Source organism: Anolis carolinensis, chromosome 2 (assembly GCF_035594765.1).
Source record: "Anolis carolinensis isolate JA03-04 chromosome 2, rAnoCar3.1.pri, whole genome shotgun sequence".
NCBI classification, from domain to species: domain Eukaryota; kingdom Metazoa; phylum Chordata; class Lepidosauria; order Squamata; family Dactyloidae; genus Anolis; species Anolis carolinensis.
The window spans coordinates 100,548,972-100,570,460 of NC_085842.1; the positions used below are offsets into that span (position 1 = coordinate 100,548,972).

Sequence of the window (21,489 nt, forward strand, 5' to 3'; positions counted from 1 at the left end):
TATAACTATATTAAGTTCATTAGGGCAGTCCTCCTGCCTACTTAATTAGTGACATACTGCCATTTTAATTTATCCTGATTCCAGTTTAGTTCCATCTGAGAGGAAGAAAGGAAAGTGTATAGAGGTCAAAACAACCTGGGCATCTCCTTCAGATGCAAATTGAAAATTGGACATGCACAGGTTTTTTTAATCAGCAGCCTTGTTCTTCTTGAAGGTCAAACAGATATGCAGTACAGCCCAAATGCAGGAAGCAGTCCTTATGATAGGAAATTAACATCTGATAACAAAACAGTGTCCATCTATCTCCTTGGATGTGCTTGCAAAATAGATGAAATATGAAAATTAGACTTCAAAGAGATTTGAAACAGATATTGAATTTATTGGTCAGCTATGAGTAGGAAAATACATTGGTAAAGAAAAAAAAAGACAACCCTGTATATAAATATAATACTAGCTAGTTAAAATTTGACCAAGAAGAAAGTTCCACTGAAGAGAACAGTAAAAGCCCTTGTTTACCATCAGACCATATTCAATTTTCCATTTATCATATTGAAGAGCTGCCTATAGACAAATGCAACATTCTTTGAGCTTAGTGCAGATGATGTGCTGGTTTTGTTTTGTTTTTTGTTACACGTATGGTAAACAAGAGTTAGTCCAGTGCATTACACGTTATACAGAAGTACTGTGAATAGAGACTAGGTAATCTAAATTTTAGACACTACTTAAACATACCAAGATACCTACATTTTAAAAAAGCTTACACAACCAAAAAGTATAGCAGGAGTTAACATATACTAAAATACTGTGTCAGGCTGGATGAGGGGAGGGGCGGGGACAGACTCACTATATAAGCAGTAAATTTGACTTGCAAAATTTCCATGTGATTATCTTCTGTTGAAAATGGCTGTGCAATTATTTTGTCTTGTTTTTTGTCCCATTGATGAAGTGAGAACTTGACACTTGAATTTATATATTTCATTCACAGTAGAATTCATAAGATTTTGCCATAGGTTTACATCAGTGGGTTCAAGTCTATCCTGAATTTACAGTTGAAAATTTGTTTTAAACCCAAAAATAGAAGGGGACAAAATAATTACACACATTTCCTCGAGGTGTTTCTTTGTGATCTTAAAAAATGCCAGTATCTCTAACATTTCAAGAATTATGAACCAGAAATATGCAGGCTGTAGTTACAATGTTTTTCAATATGTGATCATACCTAGATACCTAGTTTTGATTAAATTGGGGGACAGGGAGAGGGAGCTTCATGCCCAGCAATGCTTTATGCTCTTTTTTTAAATATATGTGATTACATTAATAAGAAACACTGAACATATAGTATGGCAACATCCAAAGTGTTTAGGTTATTGTAAATGAGCATTTTGTGAAGACAGATAGTTTATTGCATTCATTTATGAAATATCTGAATTTAATGCAGGAAACTGTCTAAAAAGTAGTACTTTTCTGATATTGACTGCCAGACACATTTGGTGCAACTTATACCATTCTGCAAAGATGCACAATATTTCCTTAGAGTGAGCTTCAGTTCACTGCTGTAGGATCTGACCGTTGGTCCATTGATGTAAAAGAGAATATATCAGCTTTTTCTGAGTTCTCTTCAAGAATTGCATTCTCCCAAATGGAAAAGTAATTTGAGCTGCCCACAGTTTGGAAACATGTCCAAAGCAACACAGAGTCCTTGAGCACATGAGCAGGCTTTTAACCTTTGAATGTGCTGCCATAAATTCATATAGATATAGATATACTTAAGATTGAAAAATAAAGGTGGAAATGCATGTGTAAAGCTTAAACCTTTAGAATATACCAAGTGCACTCAAGCTCCAGCTTAAAAAGAAAAAAAAAATAACTCCTTCTAAGAAATATTAAACAAATAAGTGCTTCCCTTCCATAAAGCTTTCTGGACATACTATTAAATAATCCAGATAATCAGGAAACAAAATAGATTGCTGAAAATGACACGCTAAATTGGCTTCATTGCCTCTGAAAATTGTCATGATGCACATTACCAACACATCGTTAAGGAAACATGAGTAAAACACCTTTTATTCACACTTTTACAAAATAACCCCCAAACCCAAAAAACAAGAACAGAAAAAGCAACACTACTCATTGAATCTACTACATCAATTATTACCAGCATTCCGATGTACTGATTATAAACTGGACATGTTTGGTTTTGGACAACTAAAAAAAATCAAGTTAATAATAAACCAGGTCCTAGACAAGGATTCAAGATCTAGACTTTTCCTACTGAATTTTTAAAAAGCTCATTGCAGGTTTATTGTTCTCTTTAAAACAAAATGGTTGAGCACTTGTAAATGCTGACAGTTTTCCTTTTTATAAAATTTTAAGTCATTATTATTAAGACCCATTTTATTTATTTCTTTAAAAAAATTCATTATCCCTTCAGAATTTTTCAATTCAAGAGTGAGCTTTTGTTTCTCTGCCCGCAGGTGAAACAAAAACATTTTGACCAAGTTCCCTCTCAAAATATGAAAGATTTATTTCTGAAATTAAGGTTTCTAAGGATTTGATTGACTTTCCCTTTCAGGCTTTATCTTTTTCTCATACATACATACACATACATACAACTGTGTATGTGTGTGTGTGTGTGTGAGAGAGAAAATGACTTGGCTTTCAGACACCAAATGGCACTATAGGGGTACACTGCAACCTTCATTTAGTTGACACTTTATAGAACAGGACTTGGTCACTTTAACAATTGATCTGAAGTGTTGTCTAAGGAACCTGTATTGAAAAACACATCTCTAGTTATACTGCTTCATAAAACAGAAGAGGGTACACTTTATCTCCAGGGAATGATGACTGAGGAATGACTGAGGAATATGTTTACACTGAAAAGGAATTCACATGATAATATTCAGTCGGTGATGGGGAAGGGAGAGGAGGAGAGGAAGAGAAACAAACACACACAGCATTGTGCAAGGACACTAAAAGAAGCAGTGCATGGGTGTCAGAAGCGTAGAACTGGTGTACCCACAATCTGAACATGTTCAAAAAGTGATATTCAATGCTTCACAAAGGAAAAAAATAGATGCCACAGCTTATACAAAAGTATCTTCATAAAATTTTCACAAAATGTTAACATTATTTTTAAAAAATTAAAAGAGGATGCACAGGTTCTCTCTGCATGCACAGGCAGTGCTAATTGAGAACAAAATGAAGCAGGCACAGTGGAGAGAGGAGATGGGCGGCTTCAGGCAGAAACTAAAAGGCTGTACACTACGTTCTGCAGAAGAATATTAGATTGAATATCTCAATAGAAGCCTAAATCAGTCATTGCTTAGCTTATCCATTATGAAAAAAAGTTTAAGTTGCTGATTTAAGCAGGGAACAGAAAGAACAAAATGTGTGTATGTTAAACTAGCTTGAAAAAAATTGCTATGTTTTGCAATGTTCTCAATTTTTAAAAAATGAAGTAGTACATAAGGGCTAAAACCCTAACAGTGCAAATCATTGGCAGAGAAAGCCTGGTGCAACTTCTTTTACAAGCTGGCCTTTATAACACATGAAACAGATAAAAATTTAGCCTTAGTTTACAATACAATCATTTTCCAAATCTGATTTTTTTAAAGTACAAAATCTCATAAATCAGGTTTCCTGTTGTTCATATACAATCAATAAAGGCTAAATTCAAATTCTATATTTTACAAACAAACAAGTCTGAAAAAGAAGGGAGTGAAGTATGGAAGAATGGTCTTTTGATGTTTTACTACTGGCCTCAAAAAAGTAGTGCTACAGGTGTCTGTGCAAAAGAGAATTTATTATAGTAATTCCCTATTTTCAAGGCATGAAATATTACATTGGATAGAACAAACAGATTAATTGTAACAAATCCTAGAAAGGTGCAAATGCACCAATCCCTGTCTAACAGTATATATATATATATAAAGTATGTTGGGCTCAGAATTGTGTGTCTGATAGCACCTGGCTTTTACTATTTCTTTATCAAATAATTAGATTTAAAATTAAGATCATTAAGAAAGATCCCTGTTGGCCATACCTCACTCCTCTATATTCAGATTTTACAATTTTACAAATCAAATCGAGGTTGCCCTCTAAAATGTACTTGACTACCTCCTGCTAGGCAAATGGATTCCATTTACTGGGGGCAGGAAAGGCAGCACCAGCTCCAGTTGTGCAAAAAGTGAGAAGTGGTCAGAAGGTATGAGGGGGTGTGGACAGCCACTTATATTGTTCTCTATTAGCCAATGATGATCCAAAGGTCCCAGGATGCCAATAATATTCAGTTGAGGTTTGGAGTAGAAGATGTAGTCAATAATACCCTAAACAGCAGAGAAGAGAGAAAATTGTGCATTTACAAATGTAAGCTACTCCGGTGGAAGCAAGTCAATTCTTACTGAGAATACATTAGTAGGCGCACCTTAGGCATATTGTCAGATGTACACTGGCTACCCATGACTTCATGGCCCTAATCTAAAATGTCTCAACAAATGACTCAGGCTGGCTCTCATAGTTGCATATAGTCCAGCTACAGGTTCTACCATGTTCTGAAGACAAGTTGGCTTCTTCCTGGACTGCTACTTTCGAATTGTAGGACACTCTTTCACACTATTCTCATTTAGGATCAGCCCTTTGGATATTCAACAAATAGTTTAAGGGACTTTTGCTTTAGCAGGAGTGCTTTCACAGTTACCAGCCTCCTGGTGATTTCACTGTGTGAGTCATTTTCTTGCTTTTTGGTTTTAAATTATATAAAAACATCAACTGCCTTGACGTCAGTGGGTATAAGATAGCACAGAAGTTCTGAAATGAGCATTTATGTTTTCCCTAAGCTTCTTCACACATTATGCCGTATACATACATACAGCCATTCACACAAAATCTGTTTAGTATCTAGAAGAGATAATACCATCCCTAATATTTTCTGCATAGATACAATGCACCTCATATGTCACTAGATTTGAGAGAATACCCTTGCACCATTGCCCTTTTAAGTACAAACTCAGGGTAGTGGTTTGATGTATTGTTTCTTATAAGGGTTTTTCTCTCTCATTATAAACCTTTAGTACCTTGTCGAATCAATTCTACCAAATCCATTTTTGCTGGTCTTAATATTTCCTGATCCTCAGAAATTATATGTCCCTAATTCTTTGTTCCACTACTTTCCTAACAATTCACAAAGCTTCTGGTCAGATTGAAACATTATGTAAATTAATCGTAAACCATTAATAGCCCAATATGAACTTGGTTCAATGCATAGACTCTCACCTTGAAATCAAATGTATAATTGGTATAAGGCATTAGGCCATTCTCATAGGCACTCTTCAGTTTGAAACCATGAGTAATCCTTCCATTAGTAGTTCCATTTTTCCCATTACAACTGAAGTTAGTAAGACTTTCATTATATCTCAGTTCCTTAAAATCTTTATGGTTTGTTTCCACTCCACCAGTGCTCAAATATTCAACTACACCTATAATGAAAAGAATTAAAAAAAAAACCACAATAAAGCAAGCTGACAATTGCAATAGTATTGGATCTATGTTGATAACCTGAATAGCTCAAACATTTTTTTGTCTTGATAATATTTCTTTTGACTCTATTTTACCCCACACATGTATATGTCAGGGCATATTTATGACATGATGACCCAACCAACAGGAGGTTATTAAACTAGTTTGTGAACCCTGAATAAAAATAACAGCATTTATTTCATTCATTCATTTGGTTACTTAAGGATGTTAAAAAAAACACTTCACATACCGAGTATCAGCATAGTTAATTCTTTTTGTCAAAACATGTGACATGAACTGCTGATTATAAGGAAATAGTTAGAAGCTGAACCAGGGACTTCTTGGCTAGCAGCTTTTCCACAAGGTTAGTAATTTTATTATTCCACCTGTCTAATATGGTTACAGATCAAAGATTTGTCATTACTTTTTGCATCCCAGTTTTCTTACGTGTTGACTTCTATCCATGTTGCTATCCATAATATCAGCATTTAAAAAACCCCACTAAGAACATAAACTTCATTAAGTCAAATATGGCCTTGCTTACCAGAATCTGGCAGAGAATTCAGATCTGCACATAGTACAAGTGGAATGGCTGCATGTTCTCCTGAAGTACCGGCCTTAAGAGTCCGAGAGGCTTTGTCAATTATGTTTTTCACCTCAGAAAGGAACATCATGGTTTGAACCAGCTTCACATCTGAATACTCTGGGTCCCAGTGCATATGTGCATTTGCTACAAGGATTAGCTGTTTGTCCATTGTAGGGTGTGACTTGACAGCTAAAATGGAAAATAAAAGAGATGTCAGATGTGAACCTTCACTACGGCAGAAAGGCTTTAAAAATATCTCAGGGTAATAATTCAAGTAAATCAGCTGTAATTAACTTGAACTGCATATATACAGGGGCAACCATTTTATGGTTTCAAAATAAAAACGGGCTCTATGCTCCCTCTGCTGGCTTTATGATATTATGAACATAGTGACAAAGAGCTGCAGTAATTGATTGTAAGCTGAGTATCTTTGAAATTAGCATCCCTGTGTATCATTTTTTTTAGCAAATTCCACTTTTAATATACAAAGTTGAAATTTATATTAGTTCAGTCACTACATTTTCCAAAGAGAACATAAAAGATAAATACATATAATAATTCTGCAATCTGTGAAGGCATCAGATCAATTCAAGTTATTATTGTAGGGAAAGACATTACAGATAGAAACGGGCTGCACTTACAGTCCTATCCTCATGTCTTCGTAACTCACGCCAGCTTCTCCATGGCTTTGTGTTCCTACTCTATGGAGGAACCTTTTCTACTTGAAAAGATGATTAAGCACCCCATGGGAACAGGGCTGTAGGTTGCAGAGGGACTGCCCACAAGCAGTCCCCACCACAACTATCATGTCTCAACAGATAAAGAAGGAGGATCTGAGGCACTTCAGGGTCATGGTGCATACTTAACATTTTTCAATTTGTGTTGTCCCTTGGAGGAAATAATCCCTGAGTAGGTCTAGTGTCTACAGGAATAAATTGTAGAAATGTTTACTTAACTAATAAACACAGATGTCATTCAGCACCATCGGGGACGGTTAGTCACCTGTACTAAGTTAAGTAATGTCTTAATTGAAGAACTGTACATATACAGGAGCGCTCAAAGAGAGGAATCATGTCGAATAACTATAAACATGACTCAGGAGGGAGAAAATAGTGAAATCTGAACAAATTCTTTTCTAGTCTCAAGAACCCTCATCATAAAATTTGTTCCTAAAATTATGAGACATTAAAAATGTTTTTTTCTTTTTTAAAAGGTATAATCACAAGGTTGGGTTGCTGACCTGAAGGTTGTCAGTTCGAATCCAACCTGGGGAGAGCGCGGATGAGCTCCCTCTATCAGCTCCAGCTCCATGCGGGGACATGAGAGAAGCCTCCCACAAGGATAGTAAAAACATCAAAAACATCTGGGAGTCCCCTGGGCAATGTCCTTACAGACAGCCAATTCTCTCACACCCCAAGCGACTAGCAGTTTCTCAAGTCACTCCTGACATAAAAAAAATCACATGGATTTCTGAACCTTTATGTCAAAATCATCTCCCGTTTTTGTGCACAATGCCCACCCTGCATGAAATATCCTACTGAATGTTTCACTTGCAATTCCCAGGAATTTTTATTTTGCATTTTCAATTTCACTTCAAGTTTTTAGAGTTCTTTGCATTGTGCATGTCAAAAGTAACCCATTGGAACCCTTCACCCATGTATTAGTGAAGGGTTCCAATGCAGGCAGGTAAAACATTTTTCTTTTGATCTTAAGGTGAAAGTTGGACTCATGTGGCATGTAAGACAAGTAAGAATTTTAAACTCACGTCTTGTGTTCATTATATTTTAATCTTTGTTCTGTTTATTTCAAGATATGTATTTTGTAGAAATATGTTTCGATATATGTATTTTATATAACATTTATGATGATTATGAGGTTTTAGCTATGTTGTAACCCACCTCGAACAACAAGGAGAGGCGGGCAAAAAATAAAATTATTAGTATTGTTGTTATAGTTCTGATATGTGAGGGATAGGTTGTTTCTCATTTCTAACTGGCCATATCTGTCTCCTTTAGTCAAGTCAGAACAAACAAATCTGTCACTCTCTCTCCTATATCTTCTTATATAAATCAAAATCGAAATGTGTATGTATGTATGTACCCACATAATTACCCAGGTTTGTATGTATTTTCCAAGACGGCTCTCACATCCAGAGAAAGTCCTGTGAGTCCCGCCAACAGATCTGGACAAAACGTGGCATACATTCCCACTATGACTAACTTTAAAGATTTGGGGGAGGGGGAATTCACCTGGGATTATGGGAGTTGCAAACCTCACCGACAATGGATTTGGACCAAATTTGGCACACATACCCATCATGACCAAGTTTAAATACTAGCTGGGTTTTGGGGCAATGACAGATGATGATGGGAGTTGTAATTTACCTACATCTTTATGCATTTTCTAATTGGACCATTTATAAAATCCAAAAGCAAAGAATGACTTTTTCTAATGTTTATTCTTATTAAATACCTAATATGGTGATTGTTGGCTACCTCAACTAGTGAGAATATAAAGATAATTTTAAAATAAAAAATGCACCTCATCACAGACCACAGAAACCCTAAAAGCATGCCTGGTTAGCTACTAACCCTACAAATAAACTTATTATGTTACTTTTCTATAAGAAGCCTCTTTCACTCTTTTTTGGTGTCAAAATGGCACTATAGCACAGTTGAAAGCTGGAGTGATGGTTACTTACATGATATTTCTATTAATTCCTTTCGTAGTTCTAATAACACAGCAACACCAATATTATCTTTTGTCATCACTCGGTTCAGCATTGCTTCAGAACCTTCTGAGTTTGCCATAGCCAGTTGATTAAACTCAACAGTGTGCTTTTGAACTAAGCTGAACCTTAAAGAAATAAGAATATCTGAGATCAGAACACATGACACTTCAAATACAATTTACAAACTCTGAAAGCACAGTATCCAGATATTTGCATTTTAGAAATAAAAAAGTAAATATGGTTTCACTGTGGGTATGCTAATCAAATTATAACTTACCAATACGTATACATAGCCACTACTTAGCCTGGACTTTTTACACACTTTGTACTAGAAATGTTACCTAACTAAAATGATGATAAATAGAAAGGAAAAAGAGAAAGAAAAACAAAAAGACAGTTACATAATGATTAAATTATTATTAACCAAAGGTGGTATGTTGAAAATATTTTCTGCTTTGATTTATAAATTCCTAGTGGAGAAATTTTGATCAGAGTAATAAAATTGTCACAAGATTTTGGCAGGATGAACAATTACAGAGAATTTACTACTCCATACATAATTATCTGCACTTAATATTAATATTGGTCCTTTAGAAAAGCTTTGAAAACTTGGTTTTTCCAAGCTACCTTTGACTGAGGTGAACAGTTGATTGAGTCCCCAACTGTTCATAGTCTTCTGCACCTTCTCATGAACGGTTGTGATTAGTTTTTCTAATCCGTTACATAATTATAATTTGTTCCTCTCCTCCAAGATCATGAACTGAAGCACCACGATATCGCCTCTTTTAATCGCTATGCTTTTTACCCTGTTGAAGTTGTTGTTTTCACTGTGATTGTTACGTATTTTATATTGTGGTATTTTATACTGTGTATTTTATATTGCTGCATTTTATTATGTGTGATGGGCTTGGCCCCATGTAAGCCGCCCCGAGTCCCCTTGGGGAGATGGGGCGGGATATAAATAAAGTTGTTGTTGTTGTTGTTATATGCACATTTTTTAGACAGAGATTTTGTTTCAGGTGAGAAACACATTGAATCTTCATGATAAACAGTCTCATATTTTCTGGTTTAATACTAAATTCTCATAACATCAAAAGAAATACTTGTAAGCATTTTTAAAAGAATGTATCATATTTTATGACCTTCAATGCATTTGAAACACCTTATTTCATTAGTGTTGCCTTCACAACACCAAATGGGGTGGGGCTGATATTTACTTGCTCAATTCCTTCTAGTACAGTACAATCCCCATATCCACCGGACCAGTATCTGTGGTTCATTTATCCACATCTGACAAAATATGTCGCTTCTAGGTAATTTCTTGGTCTTCCAGCATGACTCTATGGATTACTTAGTTCAGAAGTCATTCATTTCAATAGGATTCTCTATTAGCTATGGTTTAGCATATCCACACAAAGTGTGCAAATATATCCCCTGTGCCAAAGTGAGATTTAAACAGGGCTTCAGGGCCCGTCACTTGAGTCACTACACACTGCAAACATCTCTCTTGTACCATGCTGTATTTTGCCAACACAGCAATGAATTCTTAATAATAATAAGAGCACTTAATATTTCTTTAGCACTATATGTGTTAAAATGACTACACATAATTGTATTTCTACAACAAGCCTAAAAGATAAATCAGTATTATTGCCTCATATTACAGATGGGAGATTGAGAACAAAATATAATATAAATAATAATACCTTGCTTTCAAGGCTTGTTAGCAAGTTCATGGCCGGGTGTGATTAGAACCACAGCTCACTCTGTTTGTACCAATTGCATTAAGGCTAAACATCTACAGATCCTACACTGAAGAATACTGATTTCATTACATTTTCAGTATACATGTTATCCAAAGATAATCAGGATTCAAACTCCAAAATATCCACATATTTTCATTAATAACACTCCCTATTTACCATTTGACTCTATACCCAAAACACCAAACTATTATGAATATATTCACAAAATACATCAGATTATTCTGCATTTCATCGCTGGGCGTTGTTACTACTGACCTTGCCCAGTCTGAACAGCTAGAATATAACCTGATCCCCAAACTTCTTAAATAATCGTACAACACTTGATATTCTAGCAACTGACAAGGGTATGGGAACACTTCCACTTTTCTTTTGGATTAAAGAAAAAAACCACAGCAACAACTCTGAAGTTGCTGTGCAACTTAATTCAGTGTAGCAAGCGTACAAAATACAAATAATTGCTTACTTTTCTGTCTTGAAAAATATTGCACAACCATCAACATGCTTTCTTTCTTGTTCAGACATTGTCCTAGCTCTAGATTTGGGACTAAAGAATCCATTGTACCCACGTTCTTTCAATTCTGCTAGGAAAAAACTGTAGTACTGCTCAGTCTCAACCTCCTGAGAAAGAAAGAAAGGATACAAAAAAATCTAATTAAATCAAGGTGTTCCAAAGTAATTTTTAAAACAGATCTTTGAATGTGTTTCTTTGAAGAGGTGTGATAACATTCACAAGGTGAAGAGAAAAACAGATTTAAGAAAAGCATGGGGCCGGAGCTTAGAATATCATGGGTTGAATTCTGACACGTTGTGTCAACTAGACTGGTGCTAGTTGGCTAACCCTCCCTACTATTTCTGCTAGCAGCACCCTGAAAAGATTGTTCAGGGAGTTGGGAGAGGCAGCTGTATTGGACGAACTGTTGCATAAGGCCTTGAGTGCCGTTTCCCTGAAAATCAGACAGAAACAACCTCTAAGAGCAGAGAGAATGAAAGGGGGGGGGGAGAGATCTTTTCCAATACACTTTGCTTCCATATTAAAGTTCAAGGTAGTGTCTCCATCCTTGCCCAAGGAGATCTAGCAAGTGATCTGGCACCACTGATGCTATCTCAATGTCCAAGCTAAATAGGTGTATAATTAACATGATGTGAAGCTAGCTCTAATGACCTCGGCAAAAGACCACTGAAAGCTGCGAGCTTTCTAAAGAAGAATGTGATACAATATACTTAACAGACATCACACTAAATTGCTGTGAAATGATAATAAACCATCACATAAGAAAATAGTAGAAGTGAATCAGATGTGCACAAAGTTTCAGATATCTGGTGAAGTGAGCCCTGTCAAACAAAATATGTATAGCTATACTAGAAGAGTAGTTCCTCAAATTTCATCTCAAGTAATAGATCTGTTCCTGTTCAGCAGCTAAACCAACTAACTGAAATAAAAACTTCAAACACAAACAAGGAATAAGCATTTAAGCAAAATCCACATGCAGAAATGAAAAATTACATTAGGATTTAGATGTTTCTAGACTAACAGCAGAATTCACATAAGATCAAACTATATGACAGCTGGTCACTGATCCGATTTTCATAGCATTCATGACCCTCGGATTATAAATGAACCTCAACCATCTATAAGTGCATCCTAACAACTGCAATAAGCCCTCTTTCCCTCAAAGCTATCAAATACTATTTTTTTTAGGATCCAAGAGGTGCATTAAAGAAACAAAAACAAAAACTAATTTTCTAGAACAAAAGTTCATGGTTTGAAGAACCCAAAAAGTAGAGAAGCAATCTACCAATCTGGATACCTCATGAACAATTGTCTCAAAACGGAACAACCAATGAACAAGCACTATAAGCAGGTGTCCAATATTTTACTACCAGTTTTATTGAAAAAACACCTCACAAAAAGTAACGAGAGAGTACACTGAAGAACTAGTTAAATCAGTTCAATCAAGAACTGTTTCCACAACACTTTGAAAACAACATGATTAGAATGTGAGGAACTGTTTTTAACAAGGAAATAAGGAAGGAAAATTCAACTGAAGATGAACAAGGACACAAGGTGGAAAAGACAGTGAAACCTGTAAAGAGATTTCATCTTTTTCAACTGCAATTTAAATACTGTATTAAGTATACAGTTTTGTTCTAGTGATGGCTACCCAAGCTCTTTAAACAGAAGAGCAAAATATATTTTCTTTATTTGACAAAGTGTGCATTGGCCAGCAGGTCTGACCCTAATTCCTGTTTCCTGCTTCAAGATCGATGTAATGCCCAGCAGAGAGGCTCTGCAACTCTTTTACTGCATCTGCTAGTTTGGTACATCATCTGCAGCCATGTAGCCCATTCTTCTGACAGATGGGAAAGCAAATGAATATCAGCACAGGAACGACAAATAAGGAAATGACTCTCATGTGCTCCTTTCGATGGATGCAGGGAGGGGGGAAGACAACATTTCATACCTATTCTTTACTAATCCCTCACTCATTTGACTGTCTTATAGTAATTATATCCAAATTATTTTCAGGACAAAACTAATGGCTCTTTTATGATATTCTAACTGTTCAAAAGAGCATACAAAAGATGTCACATGCTGATTACCACTGCCATATGAATATACATAGATCGCTCAGCTTTAAATGTCTAAAATGATAAGTAGGTGAACGAAAAGCAAGTCACATTGCTCACCTGAAGACTTATAATGTCAGCATTCCAGGTCATGATTTCCTGCATAATAGCCTTTTTCCTGTATTCCCAGTTCAAGGCCCATGATGGGCAATAGCCATATAGCTGCCGAGTAGCATATTTATCACAGAGGACATTGTAACACATTACAGAAAACAGAGCTGCAAAACAGGAATTTCATTTATGGAGATTATCCAATATATGCACTTTTCCTTTCAATACATTTATTAGAAGTAAGTGTTGCCTGCTCTAATTCCAATATATGGTTGAAGAGCTGACCAAACACACACATTCTTTTTCTTTGTGGAAACCTGACAATGTACATAGACATTTCTCCACCAAAAACTGACAACAAACTTTAACATTGCATATATGTTTTATGTTTACATTTTAACTTCTGATCTAGTCTCTCTGGTAGACAGCATCATAAGGTTGATTTTATGAATCTACTTATTTTTAAATGTAAGCTGAGCTGCTTTGTGATTTGGTAGCCATGAGTAGGATGTAAAAACAGAACCATTTAAATGTAGTTTTAGCTTTTACTTGCCAGAATTTGTTGGTACATTCTACTTTGTTTTTAAATTGCCTGCTTTTATAAATCAATATACATAACACTTGTTAATCACCCTAGTAGAGACCACAAAAAGGTTGCTTACCTGGACTTGCATAATTTTCTAAGACAACACTCCACTGTAGATAAGGACAAGTTGCTTACCTGTAACTGTATTTCTTTGAGTGGTCATCTGTGAAGTCACACAATAAGGTAATTTGTGGATGCACAGAGCACTGTTCCAAACCTTCTAGAATCACTAGGCAGAAATGTTTTGCCGGTAACCTCGCCCACCATCCCGAGGCTATATAATACCCGGTTACCTCTGAAACTTCTGAGTTCCCAAGCTGCAGCTGCAGCCCATATTAAGACCTGAGGTGGCACAAACCCTGTGTGGAGAGGATGGGCGGGATAGTGTGAATTCACAAATGACCACTCGAGAGGCACTTGCCTTGAGGGTCTTGAAGAGAATTGAAGGAGTGGAGGAACCACTACTGTAGTGGGCGCATATGGAAACAGAGCCTCCGGGCGGAAGGTAGATAGCGTAGTTTTGACCTCGTCATCCAGATGGGCAAGCCGGAAGGACTATCTATGATTCTATGAATAGAGTCCCACTGATTCCTCTGGTAAATTGCCATGCAGGCTCCGTATGTTGAGATGCAGATCAGCAACGCCGTGCCTACCAACAGCATCGATCTTCTTCCCCACCTTGTCTACTAGAGCGGAATTGAGATGTGGCTCGAGCAGGACAGAGCCTTGTCCACAATTATGGAGTTTGGCTTCAGATGGTGCAAAAGCCAGCACAAGTTTCTACTTTTTTCAAAGTAGGTGGCACAGAAAAGGGATTGGACCAGGAAGCTTTCATTATATGCAGCAAGTAAGGCAAAAAAGGCAAGTACGTGGCAGAAGAAGCAGCCTGTTGGGCATCTCTATATAGTGGGTCATCAATGAGCTGCGTCGATTGTTTGAACTTGAGTCCCAACGCCATGGCCATCTGTAAGACCTGGGCAATAAGCAGTCTCAGATCAATGGTAGGAGACGGGGCATCAATGACTGAGACCCTTGGTTCCAGCAAGCCATAAGGAAAGCAGTAGCTCAAAGATGCATGAGAGCCGATCTCAGACCACGGAGGAAAATGGGGCTCGTAGTCTTCATCAGCGAAATCCCCATCTGCGGAACAGACTAGAGAATTGCACCCACTGGATGAATAAAACAACGTCTGTCTGGGAAGGGGTGTCGGGAGGTCTTGACTCTCGAGCACCTTTTTCACGATGCTGATGGACTGCCAGGGACTCTTGGTCCACATGTCGGTAATGTGGTGGCACCAGATGGGCTTCCAGGGGGAACAGTGCTCTGTGACTGCACAGATTACTCAATTGTGTGATTTACAGAGACCACAAAGAATGTACTAATCTCATCAATTTTGAAAAGAAGTGTAAGCTTCCATGCTAAAGGTCAATAACTGATTCAACTTAAAAAATACATTAAGAAATTAAAGAACCTTTCCAAGATGGCAGTAGCCTTCAAACTACAGGGTGTTTCAAAAAGATGAACCAGATTTGAACTTGCTACATCTCTACAACCACTAACCCCTTGGATGAAACTCTTATGACTTGAAGGAGTGGGGGGCACTAGAAGCCCCTCCCAGAGCACAAAAAACCCCTAGCCTCAGTGCTTCACAAGATGGCAAACGGAGAAAGTGTTTTCAGTTCTGCAGTTCAACAAGAGTGAATTAGTAATTGCGGAGATATGTATACGTTTCAATGGTGTTTTGGCATTGATCTAGTAATGCCAAAGAACATTTGTCATTGGTATTGACACTTTTTAGGAAACTGGTGGTTTAAGTAAAAGAGAGCACAGGAAGACCACACACGTGAGGAAAATGTGAGAAGAAATCAAGAGAGTTTTCTGAGTATGCTACTCAATTCCATTCATCATGCCAGCCGAAAACTTGTGATCTCTCATGCTGGCATGTGTTATGGTGATATTTAATCATGAGACCATACCAGTTGCATGCACTTCAGAGGAAAATATTATTTATTTATTTATTTATTTACAGCATTTATATGAGAAGAATGTTGCAGGCGTCTGAGGTTAGGGGCTGTTTATGCACTGGGAGAGGCATCTAGCGGTAATCATTTGAAACACAGGTTCACGGTTGCAGAAACACAGCAGGCTCAAATCGGGCCCATCCTTTTGAAATATTCTGTGCTTAGGAATTGCTACTGAATTTCAAGTTAAAATCAACTGAAGCTTTGTTTTATAGCTATTTAAGTTACAGACTTGCACAATCAAAACTGAATGTAAGCCGCAGTGAAACCAATGGGAATTAGAGAAAATATGATGAACAGGAATGGGCTTTAGAATGACACAGTGGGGCAACATGACTGAGATTACACTTTAAATTCTCATACAGTTATCCAACATTTAAGAATCTGGTTAGAAGGTGCTGTACACTACAGACATAATAACTGGGATCCACTTATTTTGGGGGTATAATTTTTAAAAGATGGTTCCAAGCTTTTCCAAAGCAATATGACTACACGCCTTCCCCCCCCCCCTCTCCCGCTGCCAAGATTTGTCAAGTAATGATGCAAACAATGACAACAACCAGAGCCCTTGCTTCCCAGGTGCAGAGAAGTGAAGTAGGTGAAGTAGAATGGATGCGGGACTGTTGATTCTGAAAGATGTGGGATCTAACCAGACCACACAACCATTCAAACAAATGATCTTATTAATCAACACAACATGGACTCCTTTAATTTTTATAAGATTTAAATCTAAGTCTTTCTCTGTCATATAAACAGCTTTTTCTGGAAAATTTTGACAGCCTATATAAAAGTTTAAAAGGATCATTGCTCTATTGCTAAAAAAATGCAAACTTCCTTCTAAAATATTTGTATTAGAATCTATCAAAAAGGGAACTGAAAATAAATTGCTCAGGCAAGGAAAATGGTAAACCCACTAGTCTGAGAGAGAGAAAAACGGTATGGATTAGTTTGGCATTACCTGTTGGTCTTGTTCTATCTGGTTCTTGCAACATAATCCAAGATCTTGGAGGTGGCTGTTCAGTTGAAACTATTAAAGAAGTCAAAAACTAATATGAGATATTATTTATTTTAAAGAGGTACAAATGCATGTGCTACGTAAGCCATTTACTTACTTCTTTTTGCAGTACCTGCCAGGTTATCAAGCAAGTAACTCAGTAGCCTTCTTGTTCCATCTGGTTCCTGATAGAGATTCAAAATATCCTGTGTAAGTGGGTTTCCTGTAAAAAGGTTGGGGAAAGGAGGATGAGACCTTGTAGATTTAGATGTTTTTGTTGTTTGTTTTATTTTTAGTACTAGTATCTGGAAATCTTCATTCGGGCCAATGGAAATAAAATTGCTACTAAATGTTCTCTCTTCACAAAATTATCATCAAATGTTAATCAACAATTGAATAAAAATTCTAGATTTCTACAATTACAGAGAAAGAAAAATATTCTTAAAAGACAGTAGTCCAGAGAGGTTCAAATACAATTTCAAAATGCTGAGATCTCAGTGTTTCTTAGTCAGCATAGTATCAGCTGTGGTCAGTACATTATCAGCTTGAAGATTAAATGAAATGAAAAATGCAGACAAAGTGCAAGAGAACTAAAATAAAATGCATACCTTTCAAACCCAAAGTCTGTAACTGAAATAGTTTTCCCAGCTCAAATGGTAGAACTCGTAACAGGTTGTTATTTAAATGAAGTTCCCTATTAGCAATTCAGATGAAGACAAAAGCAGTAATATATATTTAATTAATTATTTTAAATTAATTGTCCAACTACAAAGAGAAACTTTTAAATGGAAAAAAACCCAAAAAGATGTGTGATTTTGCAGATATTAAACATGAATAAAAAGCACTAACTTGCAAGTCTTCTCAGGACAATATTGTTAAACTAAAGAAGCTGAAGAAAAAATAATGGATCAATGATTCTAATTGTCAGAACTATCAGCCAAAAAAAACAGCTACTGCATAGCCAGAGTGGCAAAGAAAGGTTTGGGCTTCTCCTCCCTCAGAGAAAAACCTACACAAGTCTTAACACCACTGTGGGAGCCACAAGCAAAAGCCTGAGCCCTCTACTGGAGGCAGGTTGTGCACTTCTCATGAGCTACCCCTAATTAACCCCATGCAATTTACTTTCTTGGTTTTGTTGTCTCTCGATGGAAAGCCTCAGAGCTCAGTTTCAGTTTGGAAAAGAAGTGATAGAGCTCATATATCACTTTATGCATACTTTTTTGGCTATAGGAGGAGATTTCAGGGGCCAAGATCAGCTTAAAAGAGAGAAAGATTTCTAATTTTTTGTTTTTCTTTTAAAGAAACTGGTCATTTCTGCTCTGAAAGTTAGAGGTCAGAAGGGCTGGGAAGGAGTAAGTTGCAGAATGCAAGTGTGAATGGGAAGTCTGAGGACTGTGTATGGCAAAATGCAAGCAGCAAAAAGAAAAAGGAACGTCTTATCGAAGGCTTTCATGGCCAGAATCACTGGGTTGCTGTGGGTTTTCTGGGCTGTATGCTTCTGCAATAAAGCCATACAATCCGGAAAACTCACATAAACTCGGAAAAAGGAATGTAGGTCTTACCTACAATATATTCATTTCCAACAGATAAAGAGCTAACAATTTGTATGTTGGGTTGATCCTTCCACTCACTCCTGTAGGCAGGAACTTTTTTTAAAAGGCCTTCCAGACACCCAACCCCCACAGCAGTCAGTTGTTTAAACAGCTGAACAAAGAGATTCTCATTCTTGAAAGTATTAAACTCTTAACTGATCTATGACAACTTGACCATCAAGGAAGATAACACGTAAATCAACAATTGTAACATGTTTATTATTCCTCTTCACGACCACCTGCCACGTGTCGTAGAATCCTCCTTCCAAATGCGTTCTATGCAGGTTCAAAAACATCCAACTTATAGTGTTTGTCAAAGGTGGAAGGTGACTTCCTAATGGTTGTCTGTATTTCCAATTCTGCTGGGTTGAAATGAGTTGAATAGGGCTCCCCAAAGGCCCTATCTTTTGTCCTCTTTGAGTAGATTTTGATGACTTTGTGCATGTCTAGAGTGTACTAGAACTTTCCCAGTTCACTAACCAGCTGTGGGCAAAATGAGGGGAATATCTCCTGTGCCTTTGGCACAAAGGTCTGAAAATTAAAGAGTCCAGTGCTATGACGCACAGTTCTTTACATGCAAATATGTGTCCAATTCTGATACTCTACATGCTGAAAAGCACTTTCCAGGAGAAGTGTTTCATGGAAGCCTCCCTTTGTGGTTCAAATAGGGATAGTGTTGAGGCTTTCAGCACTACGTACAAATCCTCATTGGGAAACAATGAGCTATAGATGGTGCCAGGTCAGATAGTCCTTTCAGGGTTCTTATCAGGACTGCTTTTCCCGGTATCAGTTCCACAAATGATGAGAGGTAGTCTGATAGCTCTTACCTCTCGCCAACTGATGCTGTGCTTCTGTTCCCCTTGACTTCACCTGCCTTGTGCTAGGTGGACTCTGCAGTGGGTTCTCCACCTCCTAAGGCTCACATTCATTATTATCTGGATCTAGTGTCCAGACTGCTCTAATGATGTCCACCATTACAGAGTTCCTTCCTCCTGGCTCTGATTGAGGCCTCTCATACACCCTCGTATTTCTCCTCCAACGAATGGGTGGCAGCTTCTTTGTCCCATCCTGATGTTCTGTCATGCTTCTTGTACTTATCGATTGTATCTCCATAAGGGGATGCCAGAAAAAAAGTCCCTGATATCTGGCTGTGGTCCAGAACCATTTGCTCAAGATGGTACCTTGAGGAAGATAGCCATGGAGGAAGAGGAAGCGCCTGAATCCTTCCACATGTAGCACACTTGCTTGAATAAGAGCTGGAGCATGCTTGGTGCTTGACTGTCTGCACTCCCCTGATGGCCCTGGACTCTCCTTCTGCAATGGAGGGCATTTATGCTTAAAGCATGCAGTGTGGGGAGGTAGGAGGGACCAGGAGTCTTCATGCCCTTTCACATACCCCCTTTGTTAATCTCCGAGTCTCTTGCTAGATCCAGTGTGCTTGCCCTTTACACAAGGGACCAGCTTGGGGGGAGGGGAGTGTCTCTTGGTGTTTCTAGGACCCTGTCATCACTCTACTCATGCCATCTCTTTCAGCAGGTCATTCATGGGCTGGGTGGTTGGATTGAGAGATGTCAGCAACATGGAGGGGATTCCCATCCTCTGACTACCATTATATATATTACATGTATTATTACTGATAATATTGCAGTATAATGGTATAGTACAACATAGTAATATATGATACTAACGTTGTCCTATGCTATTAATATAATATATTGTATGTACATATAACTTGTAAGCTGCTCTGAGTCCCCTTCGGGGTTAGAAGGGCAGGATATAAATGCCGTAAATAAATAAATAAATATTGCCAGTAACACCCCCCATCACATTTTTTTCTGTTGCCTTGTTCCCAATAGTAATGCGTGGGGTGTCATTTGTGGTATGGGAATCACTCAAAGCAGCTGTTCCCTTCTCCTTCCTCAGCATCTTCCTCCTATCTCTCTTCCTTTCATGCTCCCAAACAAACTTAGGAAGGAAACTTGGCTGAAGGAATTGGAGCTCAGAGAAGCATGTCCTTCAGGTATTGTAGATGGGGAAAAGACTGACAGTTGGGGCAGGGGTCCCTCCTGCATAGTATCCAGAAGGTACCCCCCCCCCCCCCAATTTCTGCCTACAGGAACAAGTGGAAGGACCAACCCAACATATGGAATGTCAAGCCCTGCTGGGAAAGGAGAAAGATGGGGGAAGAAGAAAAGAAGGTGGTTATCAGGTTTTGGAATAAACTAGTTAAAAACCATTCCCTTTCTCTGAGTGAATTGCGATAGTTTATTGGGTCTCCATCCTAGGAGAGCCTAAAGGAAGTACTGACCACCTACTACTCTCTCTGACATCATAAGGAAATGCCAAAGAGCTATTTTCCTGACCAGATATTCCAAAAGACCAGAAGTGGTGCTGCAGCAGAGATAAGAGAGTAGAAGTGCTTCCTTTATTATTTAAATTTATCTGTGGGATATATTAAAATCTAGAATTTTAGCTGATAAAATTGCTGCTGACTTATACATGGGGTCAAATTATACAAAAGGTCAACTTCACATTGAGTTACCAGATAGCTACTGGAGCTTTTTTACCACTCTTTTTGTAATTTATGAACTGAGTAACTGAAGAAGATATAAAGTATTTATTTTATTTTTTGAAGACTTCAACAGTTACTTTAATGCCCAGTTGGTATGACTGGAGGTACTGAGAGGCTACATATTGAAGGTAACAAGTGTCAGATCACACTAGCTCAGTGGTTCTCAACCTGTGGCTCCCCAGGTGTTTTGGCCTACAAATCCCAGAAATCCCAGCTAATTTAACAGCTGTTAGGATTTCTGGGAGTTGAAGGCCAAAACATCTGGGGACTCACAGGTTGAGAACTACTGCCTAGCTCAGGTATGGGCACACAGGAACACTAAGGCCCAGGGGCTGGATGCAGCTCCCTGGGCACTTACCTCAGCCCCTACTAATTTTCCCTGTCATCTTGGCATAAGGACACGGAGGTCTGCCATAGGAGGAAGGCACGCAGTAGCTGAGAGCCC

General features: G+C 37.8%; 1 protein-coding gene across 6 annotated transcripts in view; it reads right to left on the bottom strand.

The window, feature by feature from the left end:
• Positions 1-354: 354 nt before the first annotated feature.
• The window catches only part of cnot6 (CCR4-NOT transcription complex subunit 6), a 58,921-nt gene continuing 37,786 nt past the window's right edge, over positions 355-21,489 (bottom strand). For all 6 annotated transcript variants that reach the window (XM_062970300.1, XM_062970301.1, XM_008104857.3 and 3 more), the window contains 9 exons: positions 17,489-17,574; positions 16,999-17,103; positions 16,845-16,913; positions 13,289-13,446; positions 11,064-11,218; positions 8,805-8,959; positions 6,062-6,292; positions 5,275-5,477; positions 355-4,328 (listed from right to left, as the gene is read on the bottom strand). In XM_062970300.1, coding sequence (XP_062826370.1) covers positions 4,116-4,328; positions 5,275-5,477; positions 6,062-6,292; positions 8,805-8,959; positions 11,064-11,218; positions 13,289-13,446; positions 16,845-16,913; positions 16,999-17,103; positions 17,489-17,574 — 1,375 coding nt within the window. In that variant the 3' untranslated portion in view covers positions 355-4,115. The remainder of the gene's footprint in view (positions 4,329-5,274; positions 5,478-6,061; positions 6,293-8,804; positions 8,960-11,063; positions 11,219-13,288; positions 13,447-16,844; positions 16,914-16,998; positions 17,104-17,488; positions 17,575-21,489) is intronic.